At 43.3% G+C, this 15,382-nt stretch overlaps 1 protein-coding gene across 1 annotated transcript; it reads right to left on the bottom strand.

Annotated features, from left to right (window-relative positions):
- Nucleotides 1-1,411: 1,411 nt before the first annotated feature.
- LOC145163369 (uncharacterized) lies at nucleotides 1,412-10,748 on the bottom strand. The gene is made up of 2 exons (XM_079082211.1): nucleotides 10,422-10,748; nucleotides 1,412-2,287 (listed from the first exon to the last, which is right to left on the bottom strand). Exons 1-2 carry the CDS (start codon nucleotides 10,746-10,748, stop codon nucleotides 1,412-1,414), a joined length of 1,203 nt encoding a protein of 400 aa, XP_078938337.1.
- Nucleotides 10,749-15,382: the final 4,634 nt, after the last annotated feature.

Genomic DNA, 15,382 nt, shown 5'->3' with positions numbered 1-15,382 from the left:
TTTGCTAAAAATTTACTCTTTTGATTGTATGTAAAACCGTTTGGTGTACTGGGTGTCCAGTTGCATGCTCTAAGCATTGCTTCCTTCTAATGGTATTTTGATTTTGCCCACATTAGTATTGACACGCTATGTGTCACGGCTGGGCTCTCTAAGCACCCAACAATAAAATTCGATGTTTTTAGTATTTAATCACTTCAAGATTTAATACACTGAGTATTAAAATTTAGCATATCAATCATTCTATTACATTAACTGTGGGCTCCAATACACTAAGTATGAGAATCATGTCTCTGAGCATGAAATCAAGTACACTAAGTACTTAAAAATGTGGTATGCTAAGTACGACGGTGGACAACTAGGGCTATTTGCCAGTTTGCCCTTAAAAGAAAAACTTCTTCAAGTTTCTGGCGTTCCATGTTCTTGGTATCCGCCTCCCTTCCACTGTTTCCAATACATACGCGCCGTTCCTATTCGCTTCTACGATCTTATACGGGCCCTCCCATACTGGGCCTAGCTTGCCTTGAGGTTGGGTTCAACTTGCCTCATTTCTTCTCAGTACATACTCGCCTACTCTGAATGCTTTCTCCTTCACCCTCTGATTGTAATATCTTTCGGTTACGCGCTTGTACGCAGCTTGGCGTATCTCTGACTTCTCGCGTCTCTCTTCAAGGACGTCCAGATTCAATCTTAGGTCTTGGGCATTTCTTTCTTCATCCGCATTGACCTCTCTCAATGTGCCAGCAGTTATCTCCAATGGAAGTACAACCTCCGTCCCGTATGTTAGTTTGAACGGGGTCTCCCGTGTGCTTGTTCGTGGAGTGGTTCTATACGACCAGAGTATTGCCGGTAACTCCTCTGCCCAATTCCCCTTTGCCTTACCCAAACGTTTCTTGATGCCGTTCAAAATGGTTCGATTGGACACCTCTGTTTGTCCATTAGCCTGTGGGTGCGCCACTGATGTGAACCGTTGATTTATCCCTTTACCGGCGCACCATTCTCTGAAAGGATTTTCAGCAAATTGTAGGCTATTATCACTGACGAGCACCTTAGGTGTTCCAAACCATGTCATGATATTTTTCTATACAAACTTTATCATGTGTCTTCCTGATATACACGCTAGCGGTTCTGCTTCAATCCACTTTGTGAAGTAGTCTACCGCCACCACCATGTACTTCAGCTTTCCAGGTGCCTACGGGAACGGGCCTACAATGTCTATGCCCCATTGGTAGAATGGCCATGGGCTGGATATGTTCTGCAGTGGTACTGGCGGGTTTGCTTGGACTGGAGCGTAATACTGGCATTCCCCACACTTCCTAGTCACTCCCAGCGCGTCTTGGTGTATGGTGGGTCAATATATTCCCATCCGAAGCACTTTACCCGTTAAAGCTCTTGCTCCCTCGTGCGCGCCCGCCTAACCTGCGTGCGCCTCCTGTAGTGCCTCCATCCCTCTAGCCTGATCTACGCATTTCAACCGCGGTGCCGTGAACCCTTTTCGATACAGCTCCCCGTTTATCAATGCATATGAGGGCGCCTTTATTCGTATCTTCCTGGCTTCATTGTGGTCGTCTGGTAACACTCCCCTTTGCAAATATTCCATAAATGGTGTCATCCATGTGGGCCCGGTAGTTGTCAAGGTATTCACCTGCTGCTCATCTGTACTTCTTTCGTTGAGTACTTCTACCAAAACCTTCTTCGATAGATGATCGAAACATGTGGATGCCAACTTGCTCAAAGCGTCTGCCCTTTTATTCTCGCTCCGAGGTATTTGCTTGATCGCGAACTGTCTGAAGGACTGGATCAGTTGTCTCACCATTCTCACATATCTCTCCATTCTCTTATCTCTTGCCTCAAAACTTCCATTAATTTGGTTCGCGGCTAACCTCGAATCTGTCAGGGCTGTCACAGCCTTCGCCCCCATCTGCTTGGCTAAGCGCAACCCTGCAAGCAAGGCTTTGTACTCCGCCTCGTTATTCGAGGTGTGGAAGTCGAACCGAAGCGCGTAGGTCACTTCCTCTCCCTCTGGGCTAGTCAAGATTAAGCCTGCACCCGAGCCTTCCCTGCTGGACGCCCTATCGGTGTATAGCGTCCACGAGTGGTCGTTGGCTGGGACCTCCTCTACCGCCCAGATTCTTTCCTTGGCTAAGTTTCCTTGATCTGGAATTTCGAGCAAGAAATCAGCTAGTGCGTGTCCCTTAATGCTTGTCCTTGGACGATAACTTATATCATGCTCCCCTAGCTCGATCGCCCACTTTGCTAGCCGGCCCGATGTTTCTGGCTTGAGCAATATCTGTTTGATGGGGCAATTTGTTAGCACCTCTATTTGATGCGCCTAGAAGTAGTGCCTGAAATGTCGCGCCGTGTAAATGAGTGCCAGGACCAGCTTTTCCAGGGTGGGGTAATTGAGTTCAGGACTCTGTAACTGATGGGTTTTTGAGCATTCTAACACTTCCTAAGTGTACATGCAACCCTAATAACCTTGAATCTATGTTTTCTCTATATACATGCAAATTTCTTTTTCAAGGTTATTTCCAAACTAGCATGGCATGGGGATTACATAAAACATAAAACTAGTAGAAATACATACCTTGTTGTTGCTTGGATTCCTTCAAGACTTTGTGAGCCTAGCACCCCAAATGTTGTGCCTCAAATGCTTCACACAACACCACAAGACTTGGAATAACTTGAGAGAATGTCACTTAGCCTCAAAATCGGTTATGCCCTCTCTAGTAACACTAGGTCAACTAGCTCCACTAGGTCACGATTTTGCTAGCCATAGGGTTCCTTTTATAGTGTTGTCACAATTAGGGTTTACACATGAATGCCCTTAATTGTCATGACTCTTGATTTCTCATGACCCATGGGTTTGTAACTCCCATAGACTATCCATGGAGCTCCATATGGTTATAACCAAACCCATAAACCATGGATCATTAATCCACCATAAAAGAATTGATGATTGTCATAATCAACCCTATATATTTAATTAGTCTCACTTTGATCACCAAATTAATACTAGATTAATACTTGATCAATACTAATTAAATAATACTATTATTAATATATTAGAACTTATAATATATTAATAATCATAAGTGCCTTATTCTCTCATTTAGTCTATCCAAGTATTGCAATGCCATGCAACCCAAATGGACCATGCCGGGTCGGGTCAAGTACATACCAAATAAAGTTATGGACTTAGACACTATATCCAACAGTCTCCCACTTGGATAAGTCTAATAACTATATTTGCAAATATGACTTCAAAATCCGACTAGCAATCGTAGCTCTTTCAAAGTCTCTCGGAACTGAGATGATGATGATACGACATTTAAGATAAGTGATCATATAATCCTCTGTTCTCATGATATCAGCCGGACAAACACATGGAACATGGTCTTACTTATTGTCCAGCATTTGTTTCTCGATCTCTGATTTGTTTCGACATAGAACTAAATTGAACACATCAATTAGGTTCTGACCGGGCCCGATACATAGGTCAAAACCAAATCATCGAGGGGCCCAGATATCGCTTCTATTTCTAGAAGGAACAGATAAACTTCGACTGATATGCTTGTACTAACTACTTGTTGAATTATTCACAAAGGCACATTTTATAACATCGAGTTACCAATGCGTTTTCATACAATCAATGAATAACCAACTCATAGTCAACAACTCATATCTCTAGGTTTGAAGATTTATATGATATTACCGTCTCACGATCACTCGAGATAAATTCCATGAAGTGATGCAAGTGAGCGTGGGTTGGATCCAATACTCAGCCCTTATGAGTACTCATGAATGTTGTAGCAACCATTGCATTGTCCAAAGCACTTTTAGACAAATCATACAAGCCAAATTCATGACAGTCTTAAATCAATACTTACTTCCAAAGTTTGACTGACTGTGGATGGTTTGAATAATAACATAATTATTCTGGAAGTAAAAACATGCAAAATTGAAACATAGTAAACAATCAACACAAGATAGTAACACCTTACTCATAAATAAATAACAACTTTTATTTATCATCAAATGTCAATTACATTTTACAAGTTTCAGGAATCTAATTATCGAAACTAATATCATCCTTCAGCCCAATGCGCCTCGCATGCTGTAAATGCTTAACCCTGCTCAGTCCCTTCGTGAGGGGATCTGTCGGGTTCTCATCTGATGATACCCTCTTAGCCATGAGGAGTCCTTCTTCTATTCGATGTCTGATGAAATGGTATTTTCTGTCAATGTGCCTAGATCTCCCGTGATCTCTTGGTTCCTTAGCCAAAGCAACCGCACTTTCATTGTCACAGAAAATTTCCATTGGCTCCTTTATGGGTGGTACAACTCCAAGGTCTCCGATGAAGTTCTTTAGCCATATCGCCTCCTTAGCTGCTTCACTTGCTGCTATGTACTCTGATTCACAAGTAGAATCAGCTACTGTCTCCTGCTTGGAACTTTTCCAAGTAATTGCCCCTCCATTTAGGATAAAGACCCAGCCTGACTGAGAGCGGAAATTATCCCTATCAATCTGGAAGCTAGCATCAATATATCCTACCACTCTCAAGTCATCACTGCCTCCGAGGGTAAGGACCCAATCCTTAGTCCTTCGCAGATACTTGAGAATGTTCTTTACCGCTGTCCAGTGTGCCTTGTCAGGGTTCCCTTGATATCTACTGACCATGCTCAAAGCAAAGGCCACATCAGGGCGAGTACAAGTCATAGCATACATGATCGAGCCCACAGCGGAAGCATATGGTATATGACTCATTTCAGCTATCTCAGCCTCTGTACTCGGACTCTGAGTCTTACTCAGCTTGGCATTATTCTGGATTGGTAATTCTCCTTTCTTGGAATCTTGCATACTGAACCTCTTTAGTACCTTATCCACATAAGTACTTTGACTAAGTCCAATTAGTCTCTTACTCCTATCTCTCAATATCCTTATCCCTAGCATATAGGCAGCTTCCCCAAGGTCCTTCATAGCGAAACACTTCCCAAGCCAGGACTTAACCTCCTGCAAGGTTGGGACGTCGTTTCCTATGAGAAGTATGTCATCCACATACAACACCAAGAAGCTAACTATGCTCCCACTAGCCCTGACATACACACAAGACTCATCCTCACTCCTAGAAAAGCCAAACTCTTTGACTTTCTCATCAAAGCAAAGATTACATCTGCGAGACGCTTGTTTCAATCCATAAATGGATTTATCAAGCTTACACACTCTATTAGGGTATCTTGTATCGACAAAACCCTCTGGTTGAACCATGTAAACATCCTCAGCCAACTTTCCATTAAGGAAATCGGTTTTGACATCCATTTGCCATATTTCATAATCATGAAATGCAGCTATGGCTAACAATACTCTAATAGACTTAATTTTAGCTACTGGTGAGAAGGTCTCATCATAGTCAACTCCCGGAGTTAGAGTAAAGCCCTTCGCAACCAGTCGCGCTTTGTAAGTATGTACCTTCCCATCCATGTCGGTCTTCTTCTTGAAGATCCATTTGCACCCAATTGTCTTACGACCTGGTACATTGTCAACCAAGTTCCAAACTTGATTGTCATACATGGACTGAATCTCGCTGTCCATAGCCTCCTTCCATTTAGCAGACTCAGGGCCTGCCATGGCTTCCCTGTAATTATTAGGTTCATTCAAATCTATTAGTGTACTATCACTAATAAATGTATCACCTTCAGTGGTGATGTGATAACCATAATAAAAATCAGGTGTGTTCCTCACCCTAGTGGAACGTCTTGGAGGTACAGACTCATCTATCGGATCAACAGGAGTTTCCTCCTCAGGTTGGTCGATAGCATTTGAGGTTCCTTCACCACTTGACTCTTGAAGCTCTTCAAGGTCAATTTGCCTCCCACTGTCCCCTTGGCTTATGAATTCTCTCTCGCGAAAGACTCCTCTTCTTGCTACAAAAACCACATTATCACTGGGTCTGTAGAAGAGGTAACCAAAGGATCTATGTGGGTAGCCAATGAAAATACACCTCTCACTTCGAGGTTCAAGCTTATCATGAGTCTCACGCCTCACGAAAGCTTCACAACCCCAAATCTTGATGTGGTCCAAATTGGGAACTTTCCCAGTCCACATCTCGTGAGGTGTTTTGGCAACCTTTTTAGTAGGGACTAGATTAAGGATATGGGCGGCAGTCTCTAAGGCATACCCCCAGGAAGAGATTGGTAACGAAGCTCGACTCATCATGGAACGAACCATATCCAACAAGGTTCGATTGCGCCTCTCAGCCACACCATTCAACTGTGGTGTTCTGGGAGGTGTCAATTGTGAGACAATCCCACATTCCTTAAGATAGTCAAGGAACTCAATGCTAAGATACTCTCCTCCCCGATCGGATCGGAGCATCTTGATGTTCCTGCCCAATTGATTCTCCACTTCCTGCTTAAACTCTTTGAACTTTTCAAAGGTTTCTGACTTATGCTTGATTAAGTAAATATATCCATATCTACTGTAATCATCAGTGAAAGTCACATAATAGCGATTAGCATCCCTTGTAGCAACTCTGAAGGGCCCACACACATCTGTGTGTACAAGGTCCAACAAACCTTCACCCCTATCACAAGTACCTGTGAAGGGTGACTTTGTCATTTTTCCAAGTAAACAAGACTCGCAACTATCATCTGACTTAAGGTCAAATGATTCCAAGACTCTAGCCTTTTGGAGTTGGCCTATGCGCTTCTTGTTAACATGTCCAAGACGACAATGCCACAAGGATGCTTTATCCAAGCTATCTGAAGAATCAATATACAACACATTATTTCCTAGATTGTCTACAACATTCACGGCTTCATATACACCATCACAAGGTAATGCTTTAAAGTAAAATACATCATTGTAATAAACATTAACAGCACCATTTTTATTATCAAATGAAAATGAAAAACCTTGTTTGTACAAGCCATGAAAAGAAATAATATTTCTCGCCATTCCGGGCGAGTAACAACACTTATTCAAATATAACATTAACCCATTATTAAGCAATAAAGAATAAACTCCTATCTTGGTAACAGGTGATGCTTTCCTGTTGCCCATGACTAAGTTTATCTTCCCGTGCTCCACTTGCTCACTTCTTCTTAGTGCCTGCAAATCAGTACAGATGTGAATACCACAACCTGTATCAAGCACCCAAGAATTAGCATTAGATGAGTTGTTAGACAATATTGTGTAAATACCTGTATGGGTGGGTTTAACCTTCCCATCCTTTAGATCTTGCAGATATTTAGGGCAGCTTCGCTTGAAGTGTCCCTTATCCTGGCAATAGAAGCACTGTGCTTCCTTTGGGTTTGAAGAAGGAGTAATGGGACCTTTCTTTGTCCCACTTGAAGAGGAACCATCAAGAGTCTTACCCTTGGTACCCTTCGAAGGGCTTTTCTTCTTCTTACCCTTTCCCTGCCCAATAGCCAGAACAGGGGCTATTGAAGGAGTAGAAGTAGCAACCGCTTTACCCTTAAGGCCATTTTCAGCTGTCCTTAAGAGTCCTTGAAGTTTGCTAAGTGTGACTTCCTCCTTGTTCATATGATAAGTCATACGAAACTGATCATAACTTGGAGGTAAGGAATGGAGAATGATGTCAATTGCCATTTCCTCAGGAAAGTCAACATTTAGCTTCAGCAAACGGTCAACGAACCTTTGCATTTTCTGCAAGTGACCGGTGATGGGTTTACCATCCTTCATCCTTGCGGTTATCATGGAGGAGATGATTTCATACCTCTCCTGACGCGCGCTCTGATGGTACCTTTCCATCAGATCCAGGTGCATCTCATAGGGGTAGAAATCTTCATAGGATTTTTGAAGTTCAGGAGTCATGGTGGCCATCATGATGCATGCTACTTTAGTAGCATCCTTTTCATGTGCAACAAACTCCGCAAACACTTCAGGAGTAGCAGTGGCTTCACTCACAACCTTAAGCTCCCTATCGAGGACATATTCTTTGTCCTCATAGCGGGTAATCATTCTGATGTTTCTGATCCACTCATTGAAATTGGATCCATCAAAGATGACCTTACCACACAAGTTCATAAGGGAAAAGGAGCCTGTTGGGTTTGAGCCAGAAGCATTGTTGGAAGACATCTGAAAGGAAAGAAAGACAAGTTTCATTAGATTAGGAATCCTTAATAATTCACCCAAATGAAATATTAAGGCTAGGATCCAACAAACTATTTATAGTTGGAAGAGGGATGTCGTAATCCATACTATAAAATATTTGAAGGTAGGTAAATGACGATTTACCAATTTCCACCATAAGAACGAAATATTTTATTATTAGGTTTTATTGGTTTTGAAACTCCTAGATCTTTTGAGATACATTGAACTTTTCAATGGCATGTTTGAATCTCGATTGTGCCCTCTCAAGTTTGTGACTGGGATGCCGAGGATCACAAACAAGGTGTGAATAACCATACAAATTGACTTGGTACCCTCAACAATATTACCTAATCGATGTGCCGGTTAACCACACACGCTCCACCGATCTATAATAAAGTCAAGTTACCCTTTGCCACTCTTACTAGTCCATGTTAGTGTGCCGGTTAACCACACACGCTCCACTAACGACTTGGTAAGGTACAAAGTGTAATTTTATGGGCTAGCACCAATTTCACATTTTCCTAAAGTAACTAAGATTGGGAATTTATAATGTTTAGTTACTTATAATTCATTATACTTTTAACGAGTATTTAAAGTCGTATCCTACCCGTTCGGCTAACGACCCTCCACCGATCAAGGAAGCGGTGGGTGAGAGTGGACACCCATTAAGTCACCATTTTATAGGCAACAACCTTATACCCCCCTTATAGACCGGCTTCGTGAATGAGGCCTACTAACGGTAAGAATGACATATTCTTATACATATCTATATAATAAAATTATAATAATAGTATAAGTGTTGATTTTTAAACCTTTTAAAAATCTAAGGTTTAATTTGGAATTAAAGTATTAGAGTGTAAGACTTTTCAAATTCCAAAACTTGAGGGCAAGAATTGAAACTATTCCAAGTCTCTTCAATTTGTAACTTATGAGTTTTAATGGTTCATAAAAATGAAGACTCTTCATTTTATGAAACCTCTTTAGTTCTTTAATCATAATTAAAAGAAGTGACTTTTGGTTATCCATAACTTGAGGACAAGTTATGGACACCATCATAGCCATTAAGATCATGAATTAAACATACATGGAGGTTACATATAATTCCTATGATCTTCTAAAAACTCATAAGAACACAAATTCATGTCAAGCAATTTCAAGAAATCATATAACTATATACAATACTTGAAAATTGATAAAAGCCATGTAAAATGGGTTAACATAATCATTATCATTTTGAAAAACAGATCTTACAAGTCCAAAACAGATTGGGATAATGATCTTAATCCATTTCTAGCAACAAAACTCGAAAAAAAACTGCCCAGCACGCTCCTACTCGCCGAGTGCATTATTCTACTCGTCGAGTAGGATGAATTTGTTCATGGACTCGGCGAGTCCTCCCCATGGACTCGGCGAGTCCAGTCGTCAGAGTGCAGAATTTTCGATTTTTAAGCAGTTTTGCATCATGTATACAGAAAACAATCCTAGGCTCTGATACCACTGATGGGTTTTTGAGCATTCTAACACTTCCTAAGTGTACATGCAACCCTAATAACCTTGAATCTATGTTTTCTCTATATACATGCAAATTTCTTTTTCAAGGTTATTTCCTAACTAGCATGGCATGGGGATTACATAAAACATAAAACTAGTAGAAATACATACCTTGTTGTTGCTTGGATTCCTTCAAGACTTTGTGAGCCTAGCACCCCAAATGTTGTGCCTCAAATGCTTCACACAACACCACAAGACTTGGAATAACTTGAGAGAATGTCACTTAGCCTCAAAATCGGTTATGCCCTCTCTAGTAACACTAGGTCAACTAGCTCCACTAGGTCACGATTTTGCTAGCCATAGGGTTCCTTTTATAGTGTTGTCACAATTAGGGTTTACACATGAATGCCCTTAATTGTCATGACTCTTGATTTCTCATGACCCATGGGTTTGTAACTCCCATAGACTATCCATGGAGCTCCATATGGTTATAACCAAACCCATAAACCATGGATCATTAATCCACCATAAAAGAATTGATGATTGTCATAATCAACCCTATATATTTAATTAGTCTCACTTTGATCACCAAATTAATACTAGATTAATACTTGATCAATACTAATTAAATAATACTATTATTAATATATTAGAACTTATAATATATTAATAATCATAAGTGCCTTATTCTCTCATTTAGTCTATCCAAGTATTGCAATGCCATGCAACCCAAATGGACCATGCCGGGTCGGGTCAAGTACATACCAAATAAAGTTATGGACTTAGACACTATATCCAACAGTAACTCCCTACTCACGAAATACACCAGCTTTTGCTCTCCTTCCCTTTCTACGGTCAACACCGAGGATATCGCCTCGTTTGAGGTCAAGAGATACATTTGCAGTGTTTCCCCCAGGACGGGGCTGGCCAGTGTAGGTAGCTTGTGTAGTGCTTCCTTAATCTTCTGGAGCGCTTCTTCTGTCGTGGCTGTCCATTGAAAGTTGTTCTTTTCAATACAACCCTTCAGTGTATGGAATAGTGGTGTGGCCTTGTCAGCGGATTTCGAGATGAATCTACTCAGAGCCGTGAGCTTCCCATTCAAACCCTGTGCATCCCTGAGAGTGCCTGGGGGTGGTGTCTCCATAGACTCGTCCACTTTAATTGGGCTAGGCTGGATGCCCTGTTTGGTAACATACTATCCCAAGAACTGTCCTTCCTCTACCCCGAATGTGCAATTAGCCGGATTCAATTTCATTTTGACCATTTCTAGTGTATGAAAAGTCTCCTCGATGTCCTGCAACATTTTGTTTTCATGGGAGCTCTTAATCACCATATCGTCGACATACACCTCGATATTCCTCCCATGTTGCTCAGCGAAGATCGAGTCGACCAGTCGCTGGTATGTGGCTCCTGCGTTCTTCAAACCGAAAGGCATCTTGGTATAACAAAAGGTGCCATGATCTGTGTAGAAAGCCGTTTTCTCTTCGTCCTGCTCGCTCATCCGAATCTGATGATACCCCTTATATGCATCCAGGAAACACTTCAGCTTGAACCCTTGCAGCGATTCCACTTTCTGGTCGATCTCCGGGAGGGGATAACAGTCCTTGGGACACGCTTTGTTCAAGTATAAGAAGTCAATACACATACGCCATGACCCGTCCTGCTTGCGCACCATAACCGGATTAGCGATCCAAGTTGGGAAAACTGCTTCCCTTACTATTCCGGCCTCCGCTAGCTTAGCCACCTCTGCATTAATTGCCCTGTTGCGGTCCCCTTCTTGGACCCTTTTCTTCTGCTTCACTTCCTTTGTCCCTGGCTTGATCGCCAGTTTATGCTCAATGACCTTCCTATCTACCCCCACCATGTCTGTGGGAGTCCATGCAAATATGTGTTTGTACCGCTTAAGTAGGTTGAATACTGCCTCGCTCACGTGACCTGGGAGATTATGACCAACGCTGATCGGCTAATCAGGGTATTTTTCGTTGATTACTTCCTTTCTTTTCGCCGGATCTCGTCGTGGCTTCTTTGTTTCTTTAGTCATCTCTGCTGGCTTCATTACCGTAAAGCACTGCAATTCTCTGGGAGGGGTGGCGAGTACTGTGGCTGGACATGCCGGAGTGTCAAATTTCAAGATTCCATGCATAGTCGACGGGACCGCTCTTAGCTTTAGGAGGGCCGTTCTACCCAAGATGATGTTGTGCTCTGCCGAATGTCGGATGACCACGAAGTCGATCAGGACCGTCTACTTTTGTTGCTTATCGTGGCTGGTGATTGTCAGGGGGAGATGAATCGTGCCCAGCGGCCACAGGCTGTGGCCGGTGAATCCGACCAGCCGCCCCGCCGTGGGTTTCAGGTTGTCTTTCCATCGATCTTGGAGAAGCCGAAAACAGTGCTCATAGATTATGTCGGCTGAACTCCCTGTGTCGACATACACTCTGTGTATGGTCACATCTTTGATGGAGGCTTGGATTACCAATGGGTTATCACCTTTCCATCCCTCAGGACAAGGGTCTTGCGCAGAAAATGTGAGCGTCCGCGCCGGGGTCCCGGGGATCCAATGGTTCGGCGACTGTGCTTTCCTACTACTTTTGTTACGTATCATGAATATTTCCTTGGGTTGAACTCCTTCTCGACGTGCGTTCTTGGCGTTCTCGGCGTCAAACTTGACGCGCAAACTTCGTGCTATTTCCACCAAGTCTCCTTTGAGCTCCTTTTCCTCCATTTATTTCTTGAGTACCGAACAACTGGTCGTATCGTGTGTCTTGCTTTTGTGGTACTCGCAATACCGGCTCTTGGGTGACTTGGCTGGCTGTTGTTTCTCTGATACCACATACACCTCTGGTCGACGACTCCGTCTGTCGTCTCTATCGAATGGGCGAAACCTCGCCTGAGGCCTCCTTGCCTGGCCAAAGTGCCTAGTTCCTCCTCGAAAGTCCGTGTGACTTGGGTTATGGTGTTTGGTCGTCATGGCATTTAGGTATGCCTGTTTCGCTGCCTCGCCTTCTTCCTGCCTGAGATATCGTTCTACCCTCTCCTTTAACTCGGCCCTTGTTTGGGGTTTCTTACCCATAAGCTTTTGTGACAAGGGACGTGGTAAAAGGCCCCACGTGAAAGCGCCAGCTATGAGCCCTTCGTCGTGTCCCGACACATATAACGTGGCATTTATGAACCTGGTGAAATATTCTCGCACGGTTTCACCGTCCTTTTGCTTACAACCTATTATGGAATGAGAATCTCCTTTGTACTTTCGTAGTTGCATGAAGTTGGTGAGGAATAAGTATTTAAGTTGAGCGAAATTGGAGATGCTGCTTGGACGTACGTCTTGAACCATGTGCCTGCATTGCCATCGAGAGTCGTTGGGAAATATATGCACCAGAACCTCTCATCAAGCTTCAGAGACGTCATTGTCCACTCATACGTGTCGATGTGGCTGTCCGGTTCGGTAGTGCCATTATAGGTTTTGAGCGTTGGCAGTTTGGCTGTGTTCGGTATTTCGTAGTCTAGCAACTCTTTGACGAACGGGGATGTAACGCTGCGAGAAAGGCAGTCTTGGGTTGGGACGATTGATGTGCCTTGTGACTGGTGTTGGAGGCTTAAACCGCATGACGACGATGCATGATAGCCTAGACTTGGTCCATAAAAGGAGTGCTGTTAAAATGGAAACTAGAGAGGATAGCCGGAGGAGAAAGGGTGTATTGGTGTTAAGGGGCTGATTCTCGAGGCCTGCTGGAGGTTATGGTTGGAGGCAATGGTCGGTCTGGCCCACGTGCCTGCCATCGAGTAGATAGGTGGCACATGAGCCACCATAGTCTGCGCCAGTGGGGGTAGGGAAAGCATTGGGCCTAATCCACCCGTCACTTGGTTGAACGGTGTCACCGTAAACGACGGTTGACTGTTGAAAACTTGGCTTGGTGGTAGCATCGCTGGGTGGACCGACGGTGGTTGTTGCGTTGGTGGTACAAAGAATGGCGGCATCTGAAGGGATGTGGTTAAGAGTGGCCCCACCAGAGTTGTTCTCGGTTGGTAAGTTGCCGGCTGCGAGGCGGTGTTGGTGGCTATCGTAGAACTTCCCTCACCTAGGGTTGCTCTGTTGTCCGCCGTGGGCGGCGGTGTTTCGTCCAACGTTGCCATGGAGTGTATGGGACTAGCCTGAGAGTCGTCGCGTCCATCGCTGTCGTCGGACGCCATTGATTCTTCAGTCTTTTGCTTTTAGTTTGTGTTCTTCGTCTCACAAACGGATGGTGCCAAAGGATGTGACCTAGTCAGCAACTGGATTAACACTAGTCGATCAGGTTACTCGTTATCCCTGCAATATCACAAGAAAGAGAAGCCGTCAGCCACTTTCCGGGAGGGTGCTCCCGGAAGAACGCTCTGACGGTCAAGTTAGGAGATATCTAGGGTTTTGGGTGTCTTCTTTTGGAGAGAAGAGCTTACCTCGTGACTCCGAGAGTGCATCCTTTTATACCTAGCGCTCCTGCCCAGTCCGTACTGGACAGGATTGCTTTTTGGGGAGACAAGATCAGAGGCGCTGATTGGAGGATCGTGCATCCTCAATCGTTAGGGCGCTCTTATTAGCTCTGGCGGTAATGGTCTGATCCACTGTTTGTCCCCTGATTGTCTCTTTTGCCTTGGAGCTGGGAGCGTTCTTCAGCGGGCGCGAACCCTTCGCCTGGGCACCCTGTCCCCAGAGGCGCTGGCGGGCGTTGAGCCCGTTGGGCTTAGCCCAGCTGGAACGCTCAGCATTTTGGCTAGGCGCGATTCTATCGTGCCGTCTTAGGCGCGTCATCCCCCGACATAATTCCCAATTTTGAATTAAGGTTGGATGAAAACAAGAGGTTGATTGAAGAACCTGAGGCAATCGTTGACCATAAGACTAAGAAGTTGCGACGCAAGATGGTCGATTTAGTGCTTGTGCGTTGGAAACATACGAATTGGCCAAATCTCACCTGGGAAAAGGAGAGTGACATGATGAGTCGCTACCCGCAGTTGTTTGTCGATGTGTGATTCCGGGGACGGAATCATCCTAAGGGGGAGAGAATTGTAGCGCCCGTGTTTCTAGGCTAGGCATTCATATTGACGTGATAGTCTAGGTTAACCTTTGTAACTCATTTTGAAGAAATGAAAAGGAATTATGTGAATATTATGTGAAAATTATGTGTTTTATGCTTAATTATTAAGGTTTAATTAATTAAGAATAAAAATAAGCGTCGAAAATAAATATTAGATAAAGCCGATATCTATTAAGAAAGTTGTAGTGGTCATGACAAGGATTACCGATATATAAAGAATACCAAAATCCGAGTTATAACGAAGAAGTTATGACCTGTCGAAGTTTCGCGACAAAACCGGCACGGTGCCGAATGACGTAAAAAGTGAGTTTTTGATCAACTACTTTTTAGCCTTAGTGATCTAAACGAAAGTCATAGTGTTCGTTAAACCGAGAGTATGCATAAAAAGAACGCCCAATTCTGACTTCGTATGAGGAAGTTATGATTTTTCTAAGTTTCAGTTTAGAAGTAGACAGCTAAAAACTCGAATTTTAGATCGAGTGATTTTTAGCCGACACAACCTAAACAAGAATCGAAGGTCTCGTCAATAGTAGTACAACGGTAAAAAGACAGACGAAAACGGACGTCGGATGAAGAAGTTATGAATTTTTAACGGATTTCCTGTCCCGGTCTGTTAAAAATAATAATATAAAAATTAAAGTCAAAATTAGCCGACAAAGTCTAAGCGAAAGTAATAGAGTGTAACTTTACCTACGCGCGCATATAAAGA

Source organism: Lactuca virosa, chromosome 3 (assembly GCF_052849685.1).
Source record: "Lactuca virosa cultivar CGN04683 chromosome 3, Lactuca_virosa_CGN04683_v6, whole genome shotgun sequence".
Classification (NCBI taxonomy): Eukaryota; Viridiplantae; Streptophyta; class Magnoliopsida; order Asterales; family Asteraceae; genus Lactuca; species Lactuca virosa.
Note: the sequence above shows the minus strand (reverse complement) of the source record. Positions and strands in the feature narration are given on the sequence as shown.